This window comes from Globicephala melas, chromosome 5 (assembly GCF_963455315.2).
Source record: "Globicephala melas chromosome 5, mGloMel1.2, whole genome shotgun sequence".
Classification (NCBI taxonomy): domain Eukaryota; kingdom Metazoa; phylum Chordata; class Mammalia; order Artiodactyla; family Delphinidae; genus Globicephala; species Globicephala melas.
Genome location: NC_083318.1, coordinates 135334253 through 135355736, shown reverse-complemented (window position 1 = coordinate 135355736; position 21484 = coordinate 135334253). Strand labels below are relative to the sequence as shown.

The following is a 21484-nucleotide window of genomic DNA, read 5'->3' as shown; positions in this document are numbered from 1 at the left end:
AAAAAAGGTTTCCCTCCTATATATGTATATGTATTTTTTACTAACATTCCGTATGAAACTTACCTTTCCCACACTCTACAAGAAAGAACATCAAAGGAAAATGATCAGATTTGAATAAAACTCTGAAATGTTTGTTCCAAGGGCATTTTTTCCAACTTGAGCATACAATTTTTCATGTGACTAGGAGATTCAAGAAGGGAGTTTAGCTTCACAGGAGTAACAGACTATGTAAGATACAAGAGTAAACGAATCGCCAGTTGCGACACATGCTCATAAAGGCATAAGCAATTCCTCAGTAAATCTGAGCCTCAAAACAGTTTGCTGTTAAAAACAAATATCAGATATTTCATCTGTAACACTTTCTTGAATAGTCCTATTCCTAGCATTTTTCACTTTTACCCATTTTTACCATTTACATAATTTTTATCCATTGTTCAACATATTTAAGAAAAATTTAAAGCTAAAATTATTGAAGCAGAATAACAGTATCTGAGTAATACTGAGCCCTTATTATGTGCTAGACATGGTGCCAAGTATCTTAGAATACTGGAGCCATTAAAATTTTATTTCTACCAATATCTCTAATTGAGTTAATTTCTCTAATAATTTAAAAAAAGCAATTAGCTGTACAGTGGAAACTAACACAACATTGTAAAGCAACTACACTCCAATAAAAATTAATTTAAAAAAAGCAAAATAAAGCAAGCATGTGCTAAAAGTGAGTCTAATCAAATAGTTTGGAGTAGAATAATAATGTTCTAAAAACAAATTAATGAGCAGAGTATCCACTTATTTATGTATCAAACAAAATGTTTTCAGATGAGTTTCTGTAGCCAGAATTGTGTCCTGGCCAACATTGTACCCATTGGTATGAAGTAAACATTGCTCAGGGGCCACAAAAGCATAAAGTCGGCAGTAGATTATCTCTTATCTATTATTAAAATAGAATCTTTTCAGTGTTAACTTTGCTCTAATTTAATGGATACAAATTAATAGGCACAAGCAGCCTAAGGCATAATTTTAGTCCTTGACTATTTTAATATGATTATTTATTAAAAATAATATTTTATGAACGTTTTCTTCTTAGACGCTCAAACAGGCTGATAAATCAAGTAACACTATCTTTTGGGAAATGCCATTATGCAAAATAATTTTCAAAAGATGAGTAGAGGAAGACAGTCCAACTCATACTGAATGCTCACATGGGTTGTATCCAGCAGCACAAAACGTATTCTGTCTTGAGATTAAAATAGTCAACATAAAAGACTGTTGGTCTTACATACCATGTTGGCAATTTGAATTTGGTTAATCCTGCTCAGGTAAAAAAAAAAAATTACTCAAATGTTTACTATATATTAAAAATGAGATACGCAACAAAAAGTGCTTACTGTGATATTTATCTAAACACTAGATAATGACTATGTAGAAAAGAATTTTTACCTTTGCAGAAATATAGCATGTAAATGACTCTTCACTTGACTTTTTCTATTCACAAAGTTCAACACCTCCCTTAATCTGGTTCTACCCAATAATTTATTCTCACCATGTATTGCAAATTCCCAGCAAATCTTTTTATGAGTATATTACATAAAGTTAATAAAACACACCATGTGGGTTCATGACTCTTCCCTGAGTTGATATACTTTTAAGTCTCCAGCTGTAGAGGTATCACTACAGCCACCAAATATTAGCTCAAATGTCATTACCTCAATAAAGATTATGCAATGCAACTCAGTTGGAATTTGATGATTCTGAGGTTGCAATCCTATCCCACTTGGCTTGTATGTCTGTTACAATTATGTTATTCTACCATGTATCACAGCTGTCCTTTACTTCTAACTGCACTAAACTATAGTCTTTCTGAAAGTACAGAGTTGTCTTATTCAGTGCTAGCCATATGCTAGCAGCATGTTTGTTTGCGTTTTTGTTCTTTCCTCAGTGAATATTTCATAGGTGAAAACACAAATGAACAAACCTTCGCCTTACAATGAAAACTCTTAACTTTATAAATTTTATAAATATCCCTTTTCTAATAGACATTGAAAACAAATAAGTTTGGATTAATCTTGAAATAGTATTCGCGCACTTGGGAATGTAACAACTTCACACACATTTAAATTACATAAATCAAATTACAGCCATTGTAAAAAGTATTTAAATTAAGTTAGTTCGGTTACCATGGAAATACGGAAGTAATTAAAAGACAAATAAAAATGAAACTAAATTATAGCAAAATATTAAGTACGTGGCAGGTTCTTCTTAAATAACTTCTGAATGCATGGCAATTCAATATTTCTCTAATATGTGTGATTGCTGGGTTCCAAGGCATATGCAAATCCGAACAGAAAATGCTAAAGTGCTTTCCAAAGGGAGGTGAAACTGACACTACCTCTAGCAGTGGACACTGAGTCCTATTTTTCCAAATCACATCAAGTCTTGGTGGTTTGCAGCTTTTTACTTTTTGGTGTCTGGGAGACGTAAAAACGGCACTTCTCTGTGATTATAAAGTGCGTTTCCTTGAAAACTAATGAGGATTAACATCTTTTCATAATATATATTGGCACTTCATCTTTCCTTCTGTCTGAAAAGTCTTTTTAAAACTACTGCCTAGTTTTCTTTGGTTTGTTTCATCTATAACTATCTATCTATCTATTGATTAATCTATGATACTAAGTTCTTATTAGTTTTTTAGGTAGGCAATATCTTGAGGGAAAATTCTTATGATTAGAACTTCTTAATTTTAATCTAATCATACATTTTTTCTGATGTTTATTCTGCCTTTGAAACATACCCCTAAAATTATATTCTAATATTGATATTAGTATAATCATAATTAAGACAATATTGGATGTGATATATATGTATTATGTATGTATATAGTCTTTACTTGAATATCATTATGATAATTCCATTAGAAAATAACACTCCTTTTTTTCTTTACTGTATGGTATAATCTTAGTCTTCTGAATCCAAACTATATCTAGGAACACATTTTGACTTTCTATAAGCATATGTTTCAGACAAAAACAAATATTATATTCACTAATAATTTATTTTCTCTTCAAATTGTACTATTAGAATGTTTCCAAAAGTTTTATTATTATTTATACCAGAGTTTAGTATTTATAAAGGTATGCATTAGACAGACAGTAGATCAATTTAGGGGAAAGATACTGTATTTAAATTGGCACACAATTTTACTGCATGAGTTAGAAAAGTGACTTTTAAGAAATGTCATATTTAATAACATTTCAAATGTAAAGTAATATTTTGCATGTAACACAAATATGGAAATGAACACAAAGTTGGAAAATAAAGCAAATAAGGAAGATAAACAGTAATCAAACTGTCTGACTCACTCTTTCTGGCATATTCGTACAACAATTAGTTCTTATCAGAACCCAGATATCTGGGCAAACAGAGGATAATAGGCACACAGATGTATAATCTGGGCTCTTTGTACACAGTTGATAAAAATGTATGGCATCAATTAGATTTCACAAAATGTTAAGAAGGCACCTCCCTTCAGCCCCTCACGTGGGAGCCTGGGAATTTGAAGAGCACATTTGTTTTATTAACTCTTCACACATTGACACCATTTTCTGACAGAATTCCTATATCAGAGAACTCTAAGAAAATCATTGAGTGATAATTTTCACCTCTTGAACCTAAGTACAGGTTTCCCCACTATCCGAAAGTAGAAGGTTCCTGTGAAACCTTTCACAAACCAAAATGCTATAAAGTGAAGAAGCAATTACCTTAGGACACGTCTTGCTAAGGGAGGCACAAAATAAATGGAGGTAAAGCACAGATGCTCACAGACACCGTTCACAGCTATGAGGGATTGATGCTGAGATGCTGAGATGATGCTGAGTGTGGTTCCAGGGAAGGAGCTTGGCTGTGCCAGCCTTCCAGCTCAGATGCTCCCAACCTCTACAGGGCTGCTGCTAAGCGGGCTGGACGTGATTTTAGCTCTTCACCTTTCTTACTAGAAAGGAAGATCCTCTTAGGATTTCTTTTGGTTAGCGAAAGCCGATACTAACGTATTTGTAGGTCTTTCGTAAAAGATAGTGGCATAAATAGAATTTATGAAAATCGGGGGCTACCTGTCACAGCTATTTTGCAAAGGACTCACCAAGTGCAGTACCTCTGGAATTATGGATTATCAAAGTAAATCCTAACGTTTTCTCCTGAACACCACCAACAAAATATTAGTATATAGGTTTTCTAAAAGTTTCATAGAGACCTCATACTCAGCACTGTCACTGTATATAAGCTTATTTAGTCTGCAAGCCTGCAGAAATATAAATAAAATATCATCATTACTTGCCTATTTCTATCATAAAATAAATTAGGCAAATTGACATGGTATAATATGAGATGAGATACAGGAATATTCCACTGAAGGTATACAAGGTCCTGTAGACAAAATGGAGGAAATAAATCAAAATAAGGAAGCTTAGAGTCATATTTTGTTTTGTAGGCAAGGGATCCCTGATTATTGATGATTGTTGTAAACTTGTCAATCTGATGACATTCAGATCACGTAGCATCTTGTTAAATGAGAGACAGGCCTCCACTATTGGGCAAAAATGGCAATGCGTTAGAAACAGGTCTATTTAATGACACTGAAAAGCATGCTATTTTGAAAATATAACCTTCAGATATGGAAACCACAAAGCAGATCATTTCACCATGGTCTGGGTCAACAGATGAAAAGATTTATGAACAAGTTACTTCACAGGATGCGACAATGTCATTGGCCAAATTGAGAGCCTGAATATGAGAATTTAAGATAAGTAATGAAAGCTCACAAAATAATAAATGCTTATCAAGCATGATTAACCTCAACTTGAGTCTGATTATTCTATGTGTGTTTTATTTCACAATAAGCTTACTAATATGTAAATGTCATGACAATTATTAACCAAATAGTTTTTTTGGTTTTTCAAAAGAAATATGCATTGTTCACTCTGCTTTAAAGTGTTTTTAGTATAGTACTTCTATTAAATAATAGTCAGTGAATGTTAAACAAAAATTAACAATAATTTTCATTTATTGATGTATTTCATTTTTCTCAAATATCTGTTTTTATTTGGTTCTTTTGGATTCCAGCACTTAGCTCGTAACTATCAGCATTAAAATATCACCCTGGCTATGATGTCCACACCATATATTTAACTATAGATTTTCCAAATTCCTATTTATTCTACCTAACTCATATTGGTTGAGTATAAAAATGATTATTAATTGATAACTGGTGCATTTGGGTCCATCTATACCTGATAGACTATACTATTCTTTGTTTATACTAACTTCCTAGCCTCTGTAGACATTGATAAGATCCTACGTAAATGATCTCATTAAACCTATACAATTGCTATTTCGGAGTAAGTATTTTCTCTACTCCTTAAAAATAGAAAGTAAATGAAGACTAGAAAGGTTAATTAACTTGTTCATATTACCAGAATATGTTCTATTTCCAAAGTTTGTGATATCATATTTAAACTGCCTTTAAATGTAAAAATACCATATTTTAACCTATTTTAAGACCCTTTCCTCTACTTCTAAAATAGGCAAATACTTCTTAAACATTCATATATCTTTTGAAATATTTAGGTACAAGTGGCTACATTTCACCATATTTCTAAATCCGTGTATTGTGAATTATACTTGTCATATTTTTATAATACTTATTAACTTATATGAACATTATATATTTATATAGTTTGTTCATTCTTGTAATCTTGTTGTAGAGTCTAACCCATTTAAAATACCCATTTAAAGAATCATAATGAATTTTAGTTCATAACAGTCAACCAATATTAATTTATTGAAGTTAATTCTAAACTAAGGAATGTAGCAATAGCTGAATATTTCCAATGTAATACTGCCTGTGACAATGAAAAAAAGAAAAAATATATATAGACTAGTCTAACATATTCGAATATTATATTCCAATATTTCTGAGAAGCTAGATTAAACGTATCCTTTACTAAAATCCCAGCAAGGTGTCATAAAACCTGTGCCCAGGGCTTAATGCGCATAGAGGCTTAAAAGCTTTCCAGAGAAGCCTACATTCACTCTGTTTTTAATTTACCATAATTCTGAAGATAAACTGTTATCATCTGGGAATTGCCTCCCATTGGAAATGGAAGTGTATTAAGTGCTTATGCTATGCGTAAGATGTTTCCAAATAAACAATGTTGTACCTCTACCTAAAATCCCCTCACATTATTTCAAATCGTCTTCTACTCCCTGTTACAAGCACCAGTCTAGGGCCCATTTCTACTGCTCTTTGCATTTAAATCCTCCCTGTATACCATTCTGTCCAATCTTAGTTATCAAACCCTAAGCCTAATATAGCAGGAGATTATATTATTTTGCAGCATTTTCTTGTAGTTCAATTTGTCACATGAGAAAAATTCCAGTAGGGTTTGCCAACAAGCCTGTAACTCAAGGTTTTCCATTTCAAAGATTCAGGTACAAGAAAAAATCAGCTCCCTGGCCTGTGATGCTTTGCATGAATTTTTCTCTCAACAGCATCATATTGCTGGGAAATATAGTATAAGAAAAAAATGTGGTTGATGCCACTATCAGAACTCAATTATACAGAAAATAGCTGGATGATGACTCTGAAGCTGTAGCCAAACAAAATCCGTGTTGTGTCATTTGACCCAAAAGTTGTAAATCTTTCCCCTTTTTTATTGCTGTCTACATGGGATTCAATACTTCTCTGCATCCTTCAAAAAGAAAACAGAAGAAAATCACCTTACAAAATAATTTTTTAGTATAATAGGAATATAAATTGACCAACATAAAGGGGAAATAAAGTGTAGCTTTTGCTTTGACTCTGGCAAAAGTGGACCGTGTCAAAATATATATTTTTTATTTAAAATATCTTAATAGCTACATTAAAAGAAAAATTATATTCTTATCAGCAGAGTCAATTTTTTAGTATGAAGATATATAATATTTTATGTTTGGATATATAATACTATAGATGTCAATATACACTCACATCTCCATCTCCATCTATCTCTATACCTGTATCTCTGTATATGTATCATTCATTTTGGAAACTCTGATTTCTAACAATTACTAGATTTTCCAGTCTTATTAAAAATGATTTTTGTCAATGTTTCTAGCAAGAAGTAATTATTTTCAGAAAATTAGCAAGAATCAGCATAATGTCTAGCATTATGGTGGGTGCTTTACAGTTATCTATACAGAAAACCCTTAGTGAGCTAGTATTTATACTGTATTACAGATAAGGACATTAAAGCTCAGAGATGCTAACTAGTAGCTCCAAATCACAGGACTATTATGCGGTGGAGGAATTATTCTAACTCATGTCTTACTCCAAAGTTCATGCTCTTCTATTAGACCAATCTGCTTTTTAAATATACAGTTGACACTTGAACAACATGCGTTTGAATTGTGCGGGTCCACTTATACAGGGATTGTTTTCAGTAAATACATACTACAATACTACATGACCCGCCGTTGGTTTAATCCGTGGATCTGGAACCACAGACACATAGGACAGACTGTAAAGTTCTACTCAGATTATTGACTGCAAGGGCGGTTGGCACTCGTAAACACTGCATTGTTCAAGGGTCAACTGTATGTGGTATCCTAACACAACTAAAAGGACAAAAGACCTCTGAAATTATTTTGGATAAGTCAGTAATTTTTAATGTGTGTAAATAAGAAGAGTGAAGTCATCATTGATGGGTCCGTGACTGTTTTCTCTGGTTTTTTGAGAATATCTGTCAACATACAAATGTGACTTGCATAATTAATATTATTAGTCTTTTTTCCACAGAATTACTAGAAGAGAAACCAGCGCAATTCTTAACGTTAGGACTTAGAAAAGGCTATAGTTTTCCCTGATGTGCTCGCCACCTGATTTTGGTATTGTTATACAGAATTCTGACAATTTATTGAGTACTAGGAAACATCCCAAGGAAACTGCCTTCAACTAGACAGTCTCACATTTTCAGTTCATTCTCTTTTATCACTACTAATATTCTACTCAATTAGTTTACTTATTTAGCTTTATTCTGGTTTTAATTATGTGTGTTAGTTTCTAAAAATGGCTATTTTCACATTAACAACTATATATATATATATGTTCTTAATAATGGTGTCGCAAATTTGTGGAAAACAAATTTAACAAAAATTAAATTAGTTTAGGGAATTCCCTGGCAGTCCAGTGGTTAGGACTCGGCGCTTTCACTGCAGGGGCCCAGGTTCGATCCCTGTGTGGGGAACTAAGATCCCCCAAGCTGCACGACGTGCCAAAAAAAAAAAAAGGTTAAAGTTGTTTATTTAAATGAGAGTTAAATTTGTTATTGCAAAGAAACTGTATTTGCATGCCTACAAAATAATAGAATATAAACATGAATTAGTGATGCTTGAGACTTCTGGGTTACAACTAAAATCCATTTGTTTTTTTTGTTTTTTTTTTTTGCCAAAAGCAATGTCATGAAGTTTTCCCTTATGTTTTCTTATAAGAGGTTTACATTTTCAGGTTTATACCTAAGTCTTTAACTATTTCGAGTTGATTCTTGTATATGGTAAAAGATGGGATGTTCAGTTTCATTCTTCTATGTGTGGACACTCAGTTTCCCGGCACCATTTTTTGAAAAGACTATCCTTTGGCAAACATGTATTCTGGAGCCCCTGTCACAGATTAGTTGACTGCATATGTGTGGATTTATTTCTGAGCTCTCTTTTCTGTCCCATTAGTCTACATGCCTGTCTTTATGCCAATATCATACTGTTTTAATGACTATAGTTTTTTAATATATTTTGAAATCAGGAAGTGTGATTCCTCCAGCTTTGCTCTTCTTTTCCAAGATTTTTGCAGTTATTCTGGACCTTTTCTTGTTTCATATGAATTTTAGGAATTGTTTCTATTTCTGTAAAATGCCACTGAGATTTTGATGGAAATAGAATTGAATCAGAGACCCCTTTGGTTAGTATTGACATTTTAAGAGTATTCATTCTTCCAATCTATGAGCACAGAATATCTCTCCATTTATTTGTGTTTTGTTCAATTTCTTTAATCAATTCCTTATAGTTTTCAGTGTACACGTCTTTCACCTCTTTGGTCAAATTTATTCCTAGGTATTTTATTCTTTTTGATGCATTTGTAAGTGGAATTTCTTTCTTAACTGCCTCTCAGATATACATTGTTAATGTATAGAAACACAACTGATTTTCATATGTTGATTTTGTACCCTGAAATTTTGCTGAATATGTGTATTAGTTCTAACAGGTTTTTTTTGTGGCATCTTTAGGGTTCTCTCTATATGAGATCATGTCATCTGCAGAGACAATTTTGCTTCTTTGGATTTGGATGCCTTTTATTTCTTACGCTTGCCTAATTGTTACGGCTAGGACTTCCAATATTATGTCAAATAGAAGTATGAGTGTGTATCCTTGTCTTGTTCCTGATCTTAGGCGGAAAGTTTTTTTCAGCTTTTAACCATTGAGTATGGTGTTAGCTGTGGGCTTAAAAATATATGGCCTTAATTATGTTGGCGTAAATTCTTTCCACACCTAGGTTGTTGAGAATTTTTATTGTAAAGGGGTGTTGTCAAAGTATTTTTATCACGAAAAGGTGTTTCAAATGTTTTATTTGCATCTACTGGATGGTCAGGTGATTTTTATCCTATAGTCTGTCAATGTGCAAGTCACATGTACTGATCTCCTTATGTTGAACCATCCCTGAATCCCAGGGATAAATCCCATTTGATCATGGTGTATGTTCTTTTTAATGTGCCACTGGATTCAGTTCATTAATATCTTGTTGAGAAATTTTGTACCTATGTTCATCAGGGATACTGACCTATAATTTTCTCAAAAGCACAAGTAGCAAAAGCAAAAATAGCCGTTAGAATGTATCAAATTTAAAAGCTTCTGCACAGCAAAAGAAACAATCAGCAGAGTGAAAATAAACTACCTATGGAATGGGAGAAAATATGTTCATCCTTTATATCTGATAAGCATTTAATTTTCAAAAAAAAAGCAACTCCAATAACTCAATAGCAAAAAATAACCCAACTTAAAAATGGCAAAGGAGTTGAACAGACATTTCCCCAAAGCCATACAAATGGCCAATGGACATATGAAAATTTTTTCTGTATCACTAATCATCAGGGATACAAATCAAAACCACAATGAGATATTATCTTCATACCGGTTAGAAGAGCTATTATCAAAATAACAAAAGATAAAAGTATTGGCAAGGATATGGAGAAACTGGAACTTTTGCACATTGTCTGTGGGCATGTAAAATGGTGTAGCCACTATGGAAAACATTATGGAGGCTAAAAATAGAACTACCATATACTATAGCAATCCCATTTGTGGGTGTATTTCCAAAAGAATTGGAACCAGGATCAAAGAGATAGCTGCACTCACATGTTAATTGTAGCATTACTCACAACAGCCAAGATATGGACACAACCCAAATATCTATTAACAAATCAACGGAAAAAGAAAATTTTGTATATTCATACAATATAATATTATTCAGTCTTACAAAGAAGGAACAACATGGATGGACCTGGAAGATGTTATGCTCATTGAAACAAGCGAGTCAGAGAAGGAGAAATATTATGTAATTATACTTATATGAGGTATCTAAAAGAGTCAAAATCATAAAAGTAGAAAATACAAGGTGATTGTCAGGGGAAGGGGAGAAGGGAGACATGAAGAGTTGTTCAATGGTTATAAAGTTGTAGTTATATAAGATAAACAAATTTTAGAGCTCTGCTGTGCAACTTAGTCCTGTAGTTAACAATACAATATTGTACACTTAAAACTTTAAGAGGGTTAAGCCGGTATCCTTGTGTTAAGAGGGTAGGCCTTATGTTAAGTACCTTTTCGAAATTCATTAATTAATTACAAAACTAAAATCTGTTAATTTTCACTCTTTATCCTTCAAAATGTCACATGATTTGAATGCATAACTAATACCTATACATATTTCACTTGCAGAGTTAGAAAACAAAAGCCTCCAAATCTTTCATTTGTATTGTTTATTATAAGACGGCTTTGAAAGTTCTATTAACTATAGATGTAGTAAGGCCTGCAATGCTATGTCTTATAAAATTAATATTTCTGATTTTAACAGCATATTGCTAACAAAATCCCTTTCGGACTTCCCTGGTGGCTCAGTGGTTAAGAATCTGCCGGCCAGTGCAGGGGACACGGGTTCAAGCCCTGGTCTGGGAAGATCCCACATGCCACGGAGCAACTAAGCCCATGCGCCACAACTACTGAACCTGTGCTCTAGAGCCCGCGAGCCACAACTACTGAGCCTGCGGGCCTAGCGCCCATGCTCCACAACAAGAGAAGCCACCGCAAGGAGAAGCCCTCGCACCGCAACGAAGAGTAGCCCCCGCTCGCTGCAACTAGAGAAAGCCCACGCACTGCAACTAAGACCCAACACAGACATAAATATATAAATAAATATTTAAAATGCATTATTTTGACCTGTCAGAGTTTAAGGTGATAAGTAAAATAAACTGAAAACAAGATTTCATAAACAGCTTATGATTAAACTAACGCATTTATATGACAAAATTATATGAAATCTTCCAGTAAAGTGTTTCTCAGATATACATGCTGGTAGATAGTGATCCACTGATTAAAGAAGCTATAGCTAGGTGTTTCAATTCTGTAATAGAGAAATATGTTGAAAACTACATGACCAATATTAAATAAAAATTAAAATACAGAGTTGAAAGCAAAATCTGTCTCACCAGCACCATCATAAAGGACAAGGAAAACTAAAGTTTTCAATTACTTGTCACCCAAAATTAATTTTTAACAGGAAATGAATTGCAAATTGGGGTAAAGAAACTATGGTGGTCCTTATCTAGTCATTAAATCCAGTTTTCTTTTCTCTTTTTTCACCTTAAGAATTTTATATTTAAGTATTTGCTTATAATGATGGTTGTCCTAGCCAGATGAAATATAGATACAGATATACCAGTAGTCAGGGCCTGGGTAAGACCCAACTTCCCCATTGGATCCACTCATATCTACATGCACTCACCAACTGAAAGAGGAATAAGAAGATTCCTGGGACAATGTTTTAACCTCGTCCAAAAACTGGGCTCAGAGAATTGCATATGTAAATGGTCCTCAAAATATAAGGATCCCTGCAAAAACTTAGACTGATAGGCGGTACAGACAGGTGCAAGACTCTGGGACAAGGAAAACAGCCATTCCAAGTACATCCAGACCCAATCCCAAAACAGCCATCTGTGGCACATGTGCACCAGGGGAAGAAAATGTCTGAGTGTTTGCCTATAGAGAGCTCACTTGATAAATGCTACAAGAGTACTTTGAGTTCTAAACAATTCAGCTGTAACCAAAATTCCATCTTTAGCATCCCAGGCCACCATATCCCTTTCACTAAGTACTAATTTTTAAAAAGGACAGTACATTTTTGTTAAAACTTCATGAAACAACGAGAAGACAGGTACAGCAATGACAAAGGATTTCTAGCTATAAAAGGAGAATAGCCCATGGGGTGGTGTTGGTGCCGGGGCAGCAGGTGTCTCAAGGTGGCTTACTTCTCTGACTGCTGCAAAGAAGGGCTGATGTACAGCCACTGGGCCAGGACTACAATGCAACTTCAAAAAAAGAATGATTGATGTATTAAAACTACAGAATGCTCCTTGGCTATACTGTAGGACCTTGAATTCCAACTCATTTGGGAGAAGGAGTTTGCAAAGGATTTAATTTCCTATATGAGCAAATGGGAGGACAGGACCCAACATATCTTATGTACACTTGCCAAAGAAACAAAATCCTTTTAGTTGTCATACTGAAAGTTTCACAATCTTGTATTTAATCCTTAAATCTCCTTTTAATATTTCAAGAATTCCAGCCTTCCTATACATGAAAACTGCTTTTGTTTGCTTGTTTTTTCTTTTTATGCATTGCTCTTTTCACAGCGTTTTCTGATGTCTTTGTTTTTGAAAAAACTTACTTGTAAAGTTGAGTATGATGTGTGTGTGTGTGTGTGTGTGTGTGTGTATTCAATACTTACGGGTCTTTCTAGCAGAATCTTCCACAAAAAGAGAAGAAATGTCTTCATCCACTCCTGCTTCATTTTTCGCGATACAAGTGTATGCCCCTGTATCTTCATATCGCACATTGCTAATATGAACCTCGCTGCCATTTGCTGAAAACAGAAGGCAAATGCAACCTGTAAACTACAATTTCAGTTTTGGTATAGTGACTTCTGATTACACAGTCAAACAGTTCTCTTAGCTTATCCTAATTAAACTGTTTCGCTTCATAGTTCCATGCTTTGGAGACATGCCAAATTATTCCAAATGCATCAAGTGTTTCATAAATTGTGCTGTCACTCTGTTACAGAAATCCCAATACTCTGTATCAAATGCACACACACCATATTTTATATTCATTTCCTACCTTGCGTAAGAAGTGTTACATATTGAAAACTATGATTCCATTTCTATATTTATTTTTAATATTCATAATCCACGTTGTCCTCAGCTTTTACAACAGTTTTAATTAATACCAATATGGTTCATTTACAGGAGAATACATGTGAAAAGACATGTCATAAAGGAATTAAGTGAGCTACATCATGCAAGTATAATACAATGCCATTTAGCAAGCATATTCTTGAGTCTGAATTATATGTCTGGAATTATTAGGTATAGGGGACAGAAAAAAAACACATGATTTTCTTGGTAAGATTTGCAGTCGTTTGCAAGAAATATACCTAAAGTAAGCAGTATTATAATATGTAAATTGATATAGTCAGTGTATAACCAAAGGGTTAAGGGAATGATTAATCCAATTTTTAAATTTTGGTAAAATAATATTTGCAGCTAATCTCTGAATGAGTTGCATTCCCCAAAGTGGAAACCAGGGTATAATTAATCATTTACTATATGTTGGCAATATAGGAGGTGCTTTTACATATATTATTCCTTAACTGTCCCAGATAATAGCTAATTATCAAATGAGGAATCTGAGACTCAATGATCTTCTGCAAGTCACTCCCCTCAAAGGTAAGGGCTGGACTTCTGTTCTATCAGACCCTAAGGTTCAGTGTTTTAGTGCTCATTTGTTTAGGTTAGCATCTTTTCTTTTACTTTCTTTTCTTTCTTTCTGTATGTCTCTGTGTGCATGTTTGTGGTGTATTCCATGTTATCCAATCACAAGGACACCATGAACTATGCGCAGTAGAAAGGGGCACAACTCTGTGACAGAGAGGAGACTAAATAATCAGAGCCGCTGTTTGGGGGAGGAAGGTAGAAAACCAAGGGGAAAAGCGCTTAAATGTCATCCCTAGGAGGATATGGAGAGGCAGTGAGTGTTTGGGGAAGGCTTGTCACTGAAATCACTGGAACCTCTTTCTTCATTTACAGATATCACTGCACTCCTCCATTCCCCGCATCCTTTGTTGAGAATCACTTCCCCAAAACAGTTGGCAGGTTTTTATTGGCAGGGCCGCTGGAAAAGGCCAGTTGGCTTTGTGGGCTACACAATCTCTGTGCCAACTTCTCACCTCTGCCATAGCAGCATGACAGCAGCCACAGACACTATTTTTTTAAATGAATGTGGCTGTTCTAAAAACAAGCAAAACAATTGCTTTATTTACGAAAATAGGCAGCTTTCCAGATTTGGTCTGTGGTCCTTCATTTGCAGACCCCTGCTCTAAAAGATGAGAAGAAAACAATGTATTTAAGCCCAGACCAGCTTCTTGTTTTATGTGAAACATGGCCCTCTCCAAAGACCACATACTTAAGGTAAATTCTCTAGAACTTTTTTGAAACTTCAATTTATTCCCTCTTCAAATTCTTTCTTCTCAATATTCTTATATGTTCTTCTAAACTATGTGTCCCACTATCTTTCCCTCCTTTCCTACATAATCTAGCATATCTAGATGTTTTCTACTCTATGACCAGAACTACCAATTTCCGGGTCCATTTATCATCCTGACACATCTGCTTTCAGAACTAGAAAACATTCCCTGCACTTAAATTTTTGATTAAAGTACTAGACTATTACATAAGCAAATTTACAAATTTTCAAATTCACGATCTCCAATTTTCAAGTAACAGGATGTTACTTGACCTTTAAAGTTAGTTGCATTTCATACCCTACTCCACTTTTATTTCAGATCTTTAGTCTTTGTTTGATGTTTCCTGGCATAATAATAACTTCTCACTCTAAGCAGGTTGTCTTGTTCTTTATATCATGAAATACATAGAAGTGATTAAAAAGTAAACCCAAATCATTTCACAACATATGTGTAAAATATCATTGCCTTGTATACCTTAAGCTTACACAATTTTATATGCCAACTGAATTTCAATAAAAGCTGGAAAAGAAAGAAATTAATCCCCAAACCTCCTGTTTCCATTTACATCTTCATTTTTATTTAATTCTCAAAGGAAGTTTTCTGTTTCTTTCCAAGGCCAACCTCCCCTCCTTTTTTGTTTTGTATTTGTCCCTCCTTCCCCTGTTACATTATTCATACATCTTTCTCTTTACCAATATCCTTTTAAACCAACAAATTGTCCAAGAAGTAAGAAATATCTTCATCAGTCCTAAACCTTCCCACCAGCAGCTACTACTGTTATTTTTTACTCTTTCAAAATTTGGAAAGAGGTTTTTATACTTCCTCCCTCCTTTTCATTTCTAAGCCCACTGAGGACTGATTTTCTAAATGTCACAAGGACAAACTAATCACTAACCCATGAATATATTTTAATGATCTTCCTTGACCTTTCTATGTCCCCAGCACTGTTGAACTTGTTCCCATCTCTGGCTTTCTTTTCTTTCATTCTGTAATCACCTTGTTCTCCTGCCTCTTTGCTAATTATTAGTCCCTTCGGATATTTATCTTGATTTGCCCGCCAAAATATTTCTGCTTTGTTGAATTTTACTTCTCATAACCATATCATCCCATCTATTGCCATAGTTATCAGTTAGTGCCTAGACCTGGACCTCATATACCAATGCTAAATAAGCATCTGATGAATAAACGGATAATTAAATAACTATGTAATTTGGTAATATGTGATCATATACAAAGCCACATGGAATTTCACACTCCTGTGCACCCAGATTTATCTCTTAGGTTCTGCTTCCTACTTACATTTTATTACTTGTCATAGTCTCTCAAAAATTAACTTATTTTCTCTTATTTTAAAAAATGATAATAGCTATTTTACAAATGCCCCAATCTTTCAAATATTGAGTCTAGAGTGTAACCAACTCCCCAAATTTGCCTTCCTGTATATTTCTAAAACAAAAACAAAATAAGTTCATATAATATGGTTTGTTGCTGTCAAATAGGTAAGAGATGACAAAATCAGAAGCTAATTAGACTTTCATTCAATTTAACTTCAGTTTATCAGATCAATCCTCACCTTAGATTATAGACACCATGATGCAATCAATAGACATAAACATGTAAATTTGTTGGACCTACTTATATTAACATAGAGATTGCTAGGATTCAGCTTTGAAAGGTCAAAAATACTTTCACATGTCATTTTTCATTTGCAAAAATAAATAAGTAAATGATTTAAAATATTTATTTTAAGATGTATACCGATAAAGTGTATTCACTCTCTAAGTTGAATAATAAGAGCAGTCTATTCTTACAGAAATAATTTTAAAAATGAAAATATATTCATTTCTAAAGTATGAATTGAATTAATTTAAAAGCATGGAACAAGGAATGTAATACCATGCAACAGATACTCCAGTAAAATGACTGTCTCTGGGCCACTCCTGACAATGGAAATAAGATTTTTACATTTTTTTGCTTACTAGTATAATCAACATATATGAAACTGCTTTTGCATTATTTAGATTATTTGACATTAGAAAGATTGCCTGGTTTGCTTTTCACATACCACTCATTTGTGATTATTATAATCTGTAAAATAATTGATTAATGTCTGCACATTAGACTATTAGAACATACAGAATATTTTATATATTAGAACGTAAGAACTTCATAACTGTAAAACTACACAAATGTGGAACATACTTAGTAGCATTTTGAATTTTTTCTCTTTTCATTTCATGATGCAAAACATTTCCTAAAGAATTTCTTATTTTTGACACTCTCTGTAATATATATTTTAATATATGATTTAAGCATTTAAAATTGTCTCTTCAGAAATGTATTCAATGAAGAGATCCAATTATTCTGTTCCCCATATCTGCTATAATTCAGAGGATAAGATTTTAAAAGAAAAAATTTAATATTTTACTTATGACAGAAATAATGACATAGCTAATCATTATGACAAGACTATTATTTAAAACATTAAAAATATTAAAGGACTCTATTTCAAATATTATGTCTTAGGTACAACCATATCTTTTTTCATATTCATGATATTCTTTTGCCACCAAGACTTATTTGCTCTTTCTCATAATAATGTAAAATGTGTTATAAATTTTAGAATAAAATTTTTACATTGTCATTTAAGAGGAAAAATGCAAGTAAAAAGCACCTTGAAGTGTGAGTTGCTTGGACAGCTTTGGTGTAATATCAATTCCATTCTTCAGCCATCCAAGCTGAGGATTTGGTATGCCCTCAGCATGGCACCTGAGACTTGCAGTTACCCCAGGTTCTCTGGCCTGACTCTCTGGATACACCCGGATTACAGGAGGGACTAAAAGAAGAAATGGAAAAGAAAGTGAATGAGTGATCTGTATTTGCCATTTGATTTTCCAAAACAAAGAAAAATTGCAATACGAGAAAATTACAATTATATTATTTTAATGATGATAATTTAATGAATGATATTTCTACAGGTCTTAGTTTGCAAATAATAGCATCCACTAAAACGTACCAGTGTCCCCTAGATAAAAGCTATTCTGAGACTGCACCAGGGAAAATATAAGCTGAGCCTGGGATATCTTGATTCAATAACTAAAGAAGTCCTTAAGGAATGACAGAAACATATCAAAAACTACAAAACCAGTTTAAAAAGGCTCTCATTCACCAAATCTGAAATAATTTGAGCATTGAGATAATTATCAATTATAAAGGAGTATAAAGAATCAAACAAGACTCGATGAATTCAGTAACATAAATAAATGAACAAATATATAAATGGGAGAGAAGAAAAAACTTTTCCTTACTATAGCATCTTTTAGAAATTAAGATAACAATTCCACTTACAATACATCCAAAAATAAAATATTTAGGAATAATTTCACCAAGAAGGTGAGAGACTTTTACTTTGAACACTACAAAACATGTTGAAAGAACTTAAATAAAACCTAAATCAACAGAAAGACACCATGTGTTTATGAACTGAATAATTAATTGGTGAGATAATAAGATTTGGTAAAATGACACACAATATTGCAACATTGATTTATAGATACAATGTAATCACTATCAAAATTCCTAACTGCATTTTTTTTGCAGAAATCGAAGAGCTAATCCTCAGAGTCATATGGAATTACAAGGGGCTCCAAAGAGCTGAAACAATCCTGAAAATGAAGAATGAAACTGGAGTTCTCATATCTCCTGATTCCCAATCATATTACAAAGGTATAGTAATCAAAACAATGTGGTACTGGCAATAAGATAAAAATATACTTCTATGGGATTAGAATAAGGAGCACAGAGATAAACTCATACATCTATGGTCAATTGATTTTTGACAAGGATGCCAGGAAATAGTGTAAATACAACTGACAAAACAGGAAAAAATTGCAGATGATATCTGATATGAGCCTGGTATCCAGAACGTACAACGAACTCTTACAACTCAGCAACAAAAGACAAATAGCCCCCTTCTGCACAGCAAAGGACACCAACAAAAAGTGAAAAGGCAACTTACAGAATGGGAGAAAATATCTGTAAACCACTATCTGATAAGGAGTTAATATCCAAAATGTACCAAAAAGTCACACATCTTAATAGAAAAAGAATTTAAAAATGGACAAAGGACCAAAATAGACATTTTCCCAAAGATATACAATAGCGAACAGGTTCCTGACAAGATGCTCCACGCCACTGATCATCAGGGAAATGCAAATCAAAACCACAATGAGTTATCACTTTATATCTGTTAGGATGTGTCTTATCAAAAAGATTAGAGATAACAAATGCTGGTGAGGATGTGGAAAAAAAGGAACCCTTGTACACTGTTGGTACGAATGTAAACAGGTGCAGCCACTATGGAGAACAGTATGGAGGTTCCTCAATAAATTAAAAATAGATCTATTTCCAAGTCAATGAATTTCCCCTTTCTGCTTAAGTAAGCCTTAACTAATATGGATTCCTTCTGAACTTTAGCCTCAATATTCTCACCAGGAAAACTGAGATTTGATTTATGTCTCTTCTGGAATATGCATCAGTTACTCTGGTGATATGTCAGTAGCAGTACCTTTAGAATGAAAACTATAATATATTCATAGATGTTATGGAATGTGAATGCTTTGTAGTCATGTTGATTTGAAGATGAGTCACAGAGAGGTTAATGGCATCCCCAAGTCACAAAGCTTATTAGAGTCCAGAGTTGAGGTTAAAATCAAGGGAGGTCTGACTCCTGGGCCGATGCTCTCTACATTTCAGTTTGCCCTTAACCAGTCTGGCTGACTGTGGTCTGTAACAGCCACTGAATTTAGCCATAAGAAAGAAAATCTGATGGGTATTAAAAATAAGTATGTTCCAAATTTGACTTGTCAGGACTTCCTGTGGCAAAAAAATTATATATATATATAATTCATAGTATACATATGAATATACTATGAATTATATATATTGATATAATATGAATTATTTATATAATTCATATATGTATAATTATATTCATATAATATGAATTATATATATGATTCATATTCATATATATATATACACACACATATATATATACACACACATACATAAATACATATATATACCTTATGATCCAGTGATCCCACTTCAGGGTATATATCCAAAGGAAACAAAATTATTATCTCAAAGAGATAGCTATATGTATGAACATCTTCCTTATGTTTATAGTAACATTATTCACAGTAGCCAAAATATGGAAATAACCTACATAAGTTTCCTTCAGTTGATAAGAGAAAAGAAACTATTTTATATATATATATATATATATATATATATATATGAATATTACTTAGCCTTAAAAAAAGGAAACCTTGTCATTTGCAACAACGTGGATAAACCTGGAGGGCATTATCCTAAGTGAAATCAGCCAGACAACACCAAAAAAATACTCCATGGTATAACTTATATGGGGAATTAAAAAAAAAAAAGTTGACCTCATAGAAGCAGAGGGTAGAAAAGTGGTTGCAAGGGGCAGGGAGGTGAAGGGAATAAGGAGAGGTTGGGAAAAAGGTACAAATTGTCAGTTATAGGATGAATAAGGTCTGAGGATTTAACGAATAACATGGTGACTATAGTTTATAACACTGTAGGGTATAACTGAAACTTGCTAGGAGAATAGAACTTAAATGTTTTCACACAGGAAAAAAAAAAAGGTTAAAATCCCCCATACAATCCAATTCAAATGTGGGCTAAGGACTTGAATAGACATGTCTCCATAAAGAAGGCATGCAAATAGCCAATAAGCACATGAAAAGATATCAAAATTCACTAGTCATCACTGGAAAGGCAAATTAAAATCACAATGTGATACCACTCATATCCACTAGGATGCTATTAAACAACAAAACAAAAGGCAGAAATTGGAATTCTTGCACATCTGTGGTAGGACTATAAAATGATGTAGCCACTGTGGAAGACACTGGTGGTTCCTCAAACTGTTACACATGGAATCACCACGTGATCAAGCAATTCCAAGCCTAGGTTTGTACACATAATTGAAACAGGTTTTCCATAACAAACATGTATGTGAATGTTTATGATAACCAAAAGGTGGACATTACAAAAACAACTATCAACTGATAAACAGAAAAATAAAATGTGGTTTATCCTTACGATAAAATATTATTTGGCAATAAAAAGAAAGAAGTACTGATATATGCTACAATATAATATGCTCAGATATTACCCTAAGTGAAAGAAGTGTGACACATAAGGCAACATATTGTATAAGCCCATTTACATGAAACATCCAGAATGGGTAAATCCACCAGGATAAAAAGCGGATTCATGGTTCTCAGGGGCTGAGGGAAAGGAGAAATGTGAAATGACTGCTTGATGGCTATGAGGTGTATTCTGGGGTTCATGAAAATATTTGGGGATAGTGAGATGGTTGCATAACATTTTAAATGTCCTATAAACTACAGAACTGTACACTTTAAAATTGTTCAATGTTATGTGAATTATACCTTGATAAAAAAGAAAGACAAAGAAAGGTTGAAGGAAGTTTCTAGCTTAAAAGATACTAAACAGGAATATTAACCGAATGCAATGTGGAATCCAGAATGGATTCTGGACAAGGAAAAATTAGTT

At 33.4% G+C, this 21484-nt stretch overlaps 1 protein-coding gene across 4 annotated transcripts in view; it reads right to left on the bottom strand.

Annotated features, from left to right (window-relative positions):
- FSTL5 (follistatin like 5) overlaps positions 1 to 21484 on the bottom strand; it is a 670505-nt gene that overhangs the window by 110713 nt on the left and 538308 nt on the right. For all 4 annotated transcript variants that reach the window (XM_030865721.3, XM_060299861.2, XM_030865720.3 and 1 more), the window contains exons 9-10: positions 17547 to 17708; positions 13079 to 13213 (exon numbers count right to left, since the gene is read on the bottom strand). In XM_030865721.3, coding sequence (XP_030721581.1) covers positions 13079 to 13213; positions 17547 to 17708 — 297 coding nt within the window. The remainder of the gene's footprint in view (positions 1 to 13078; positions 13214 to 17546; positions 17709 to 21484) is intronic.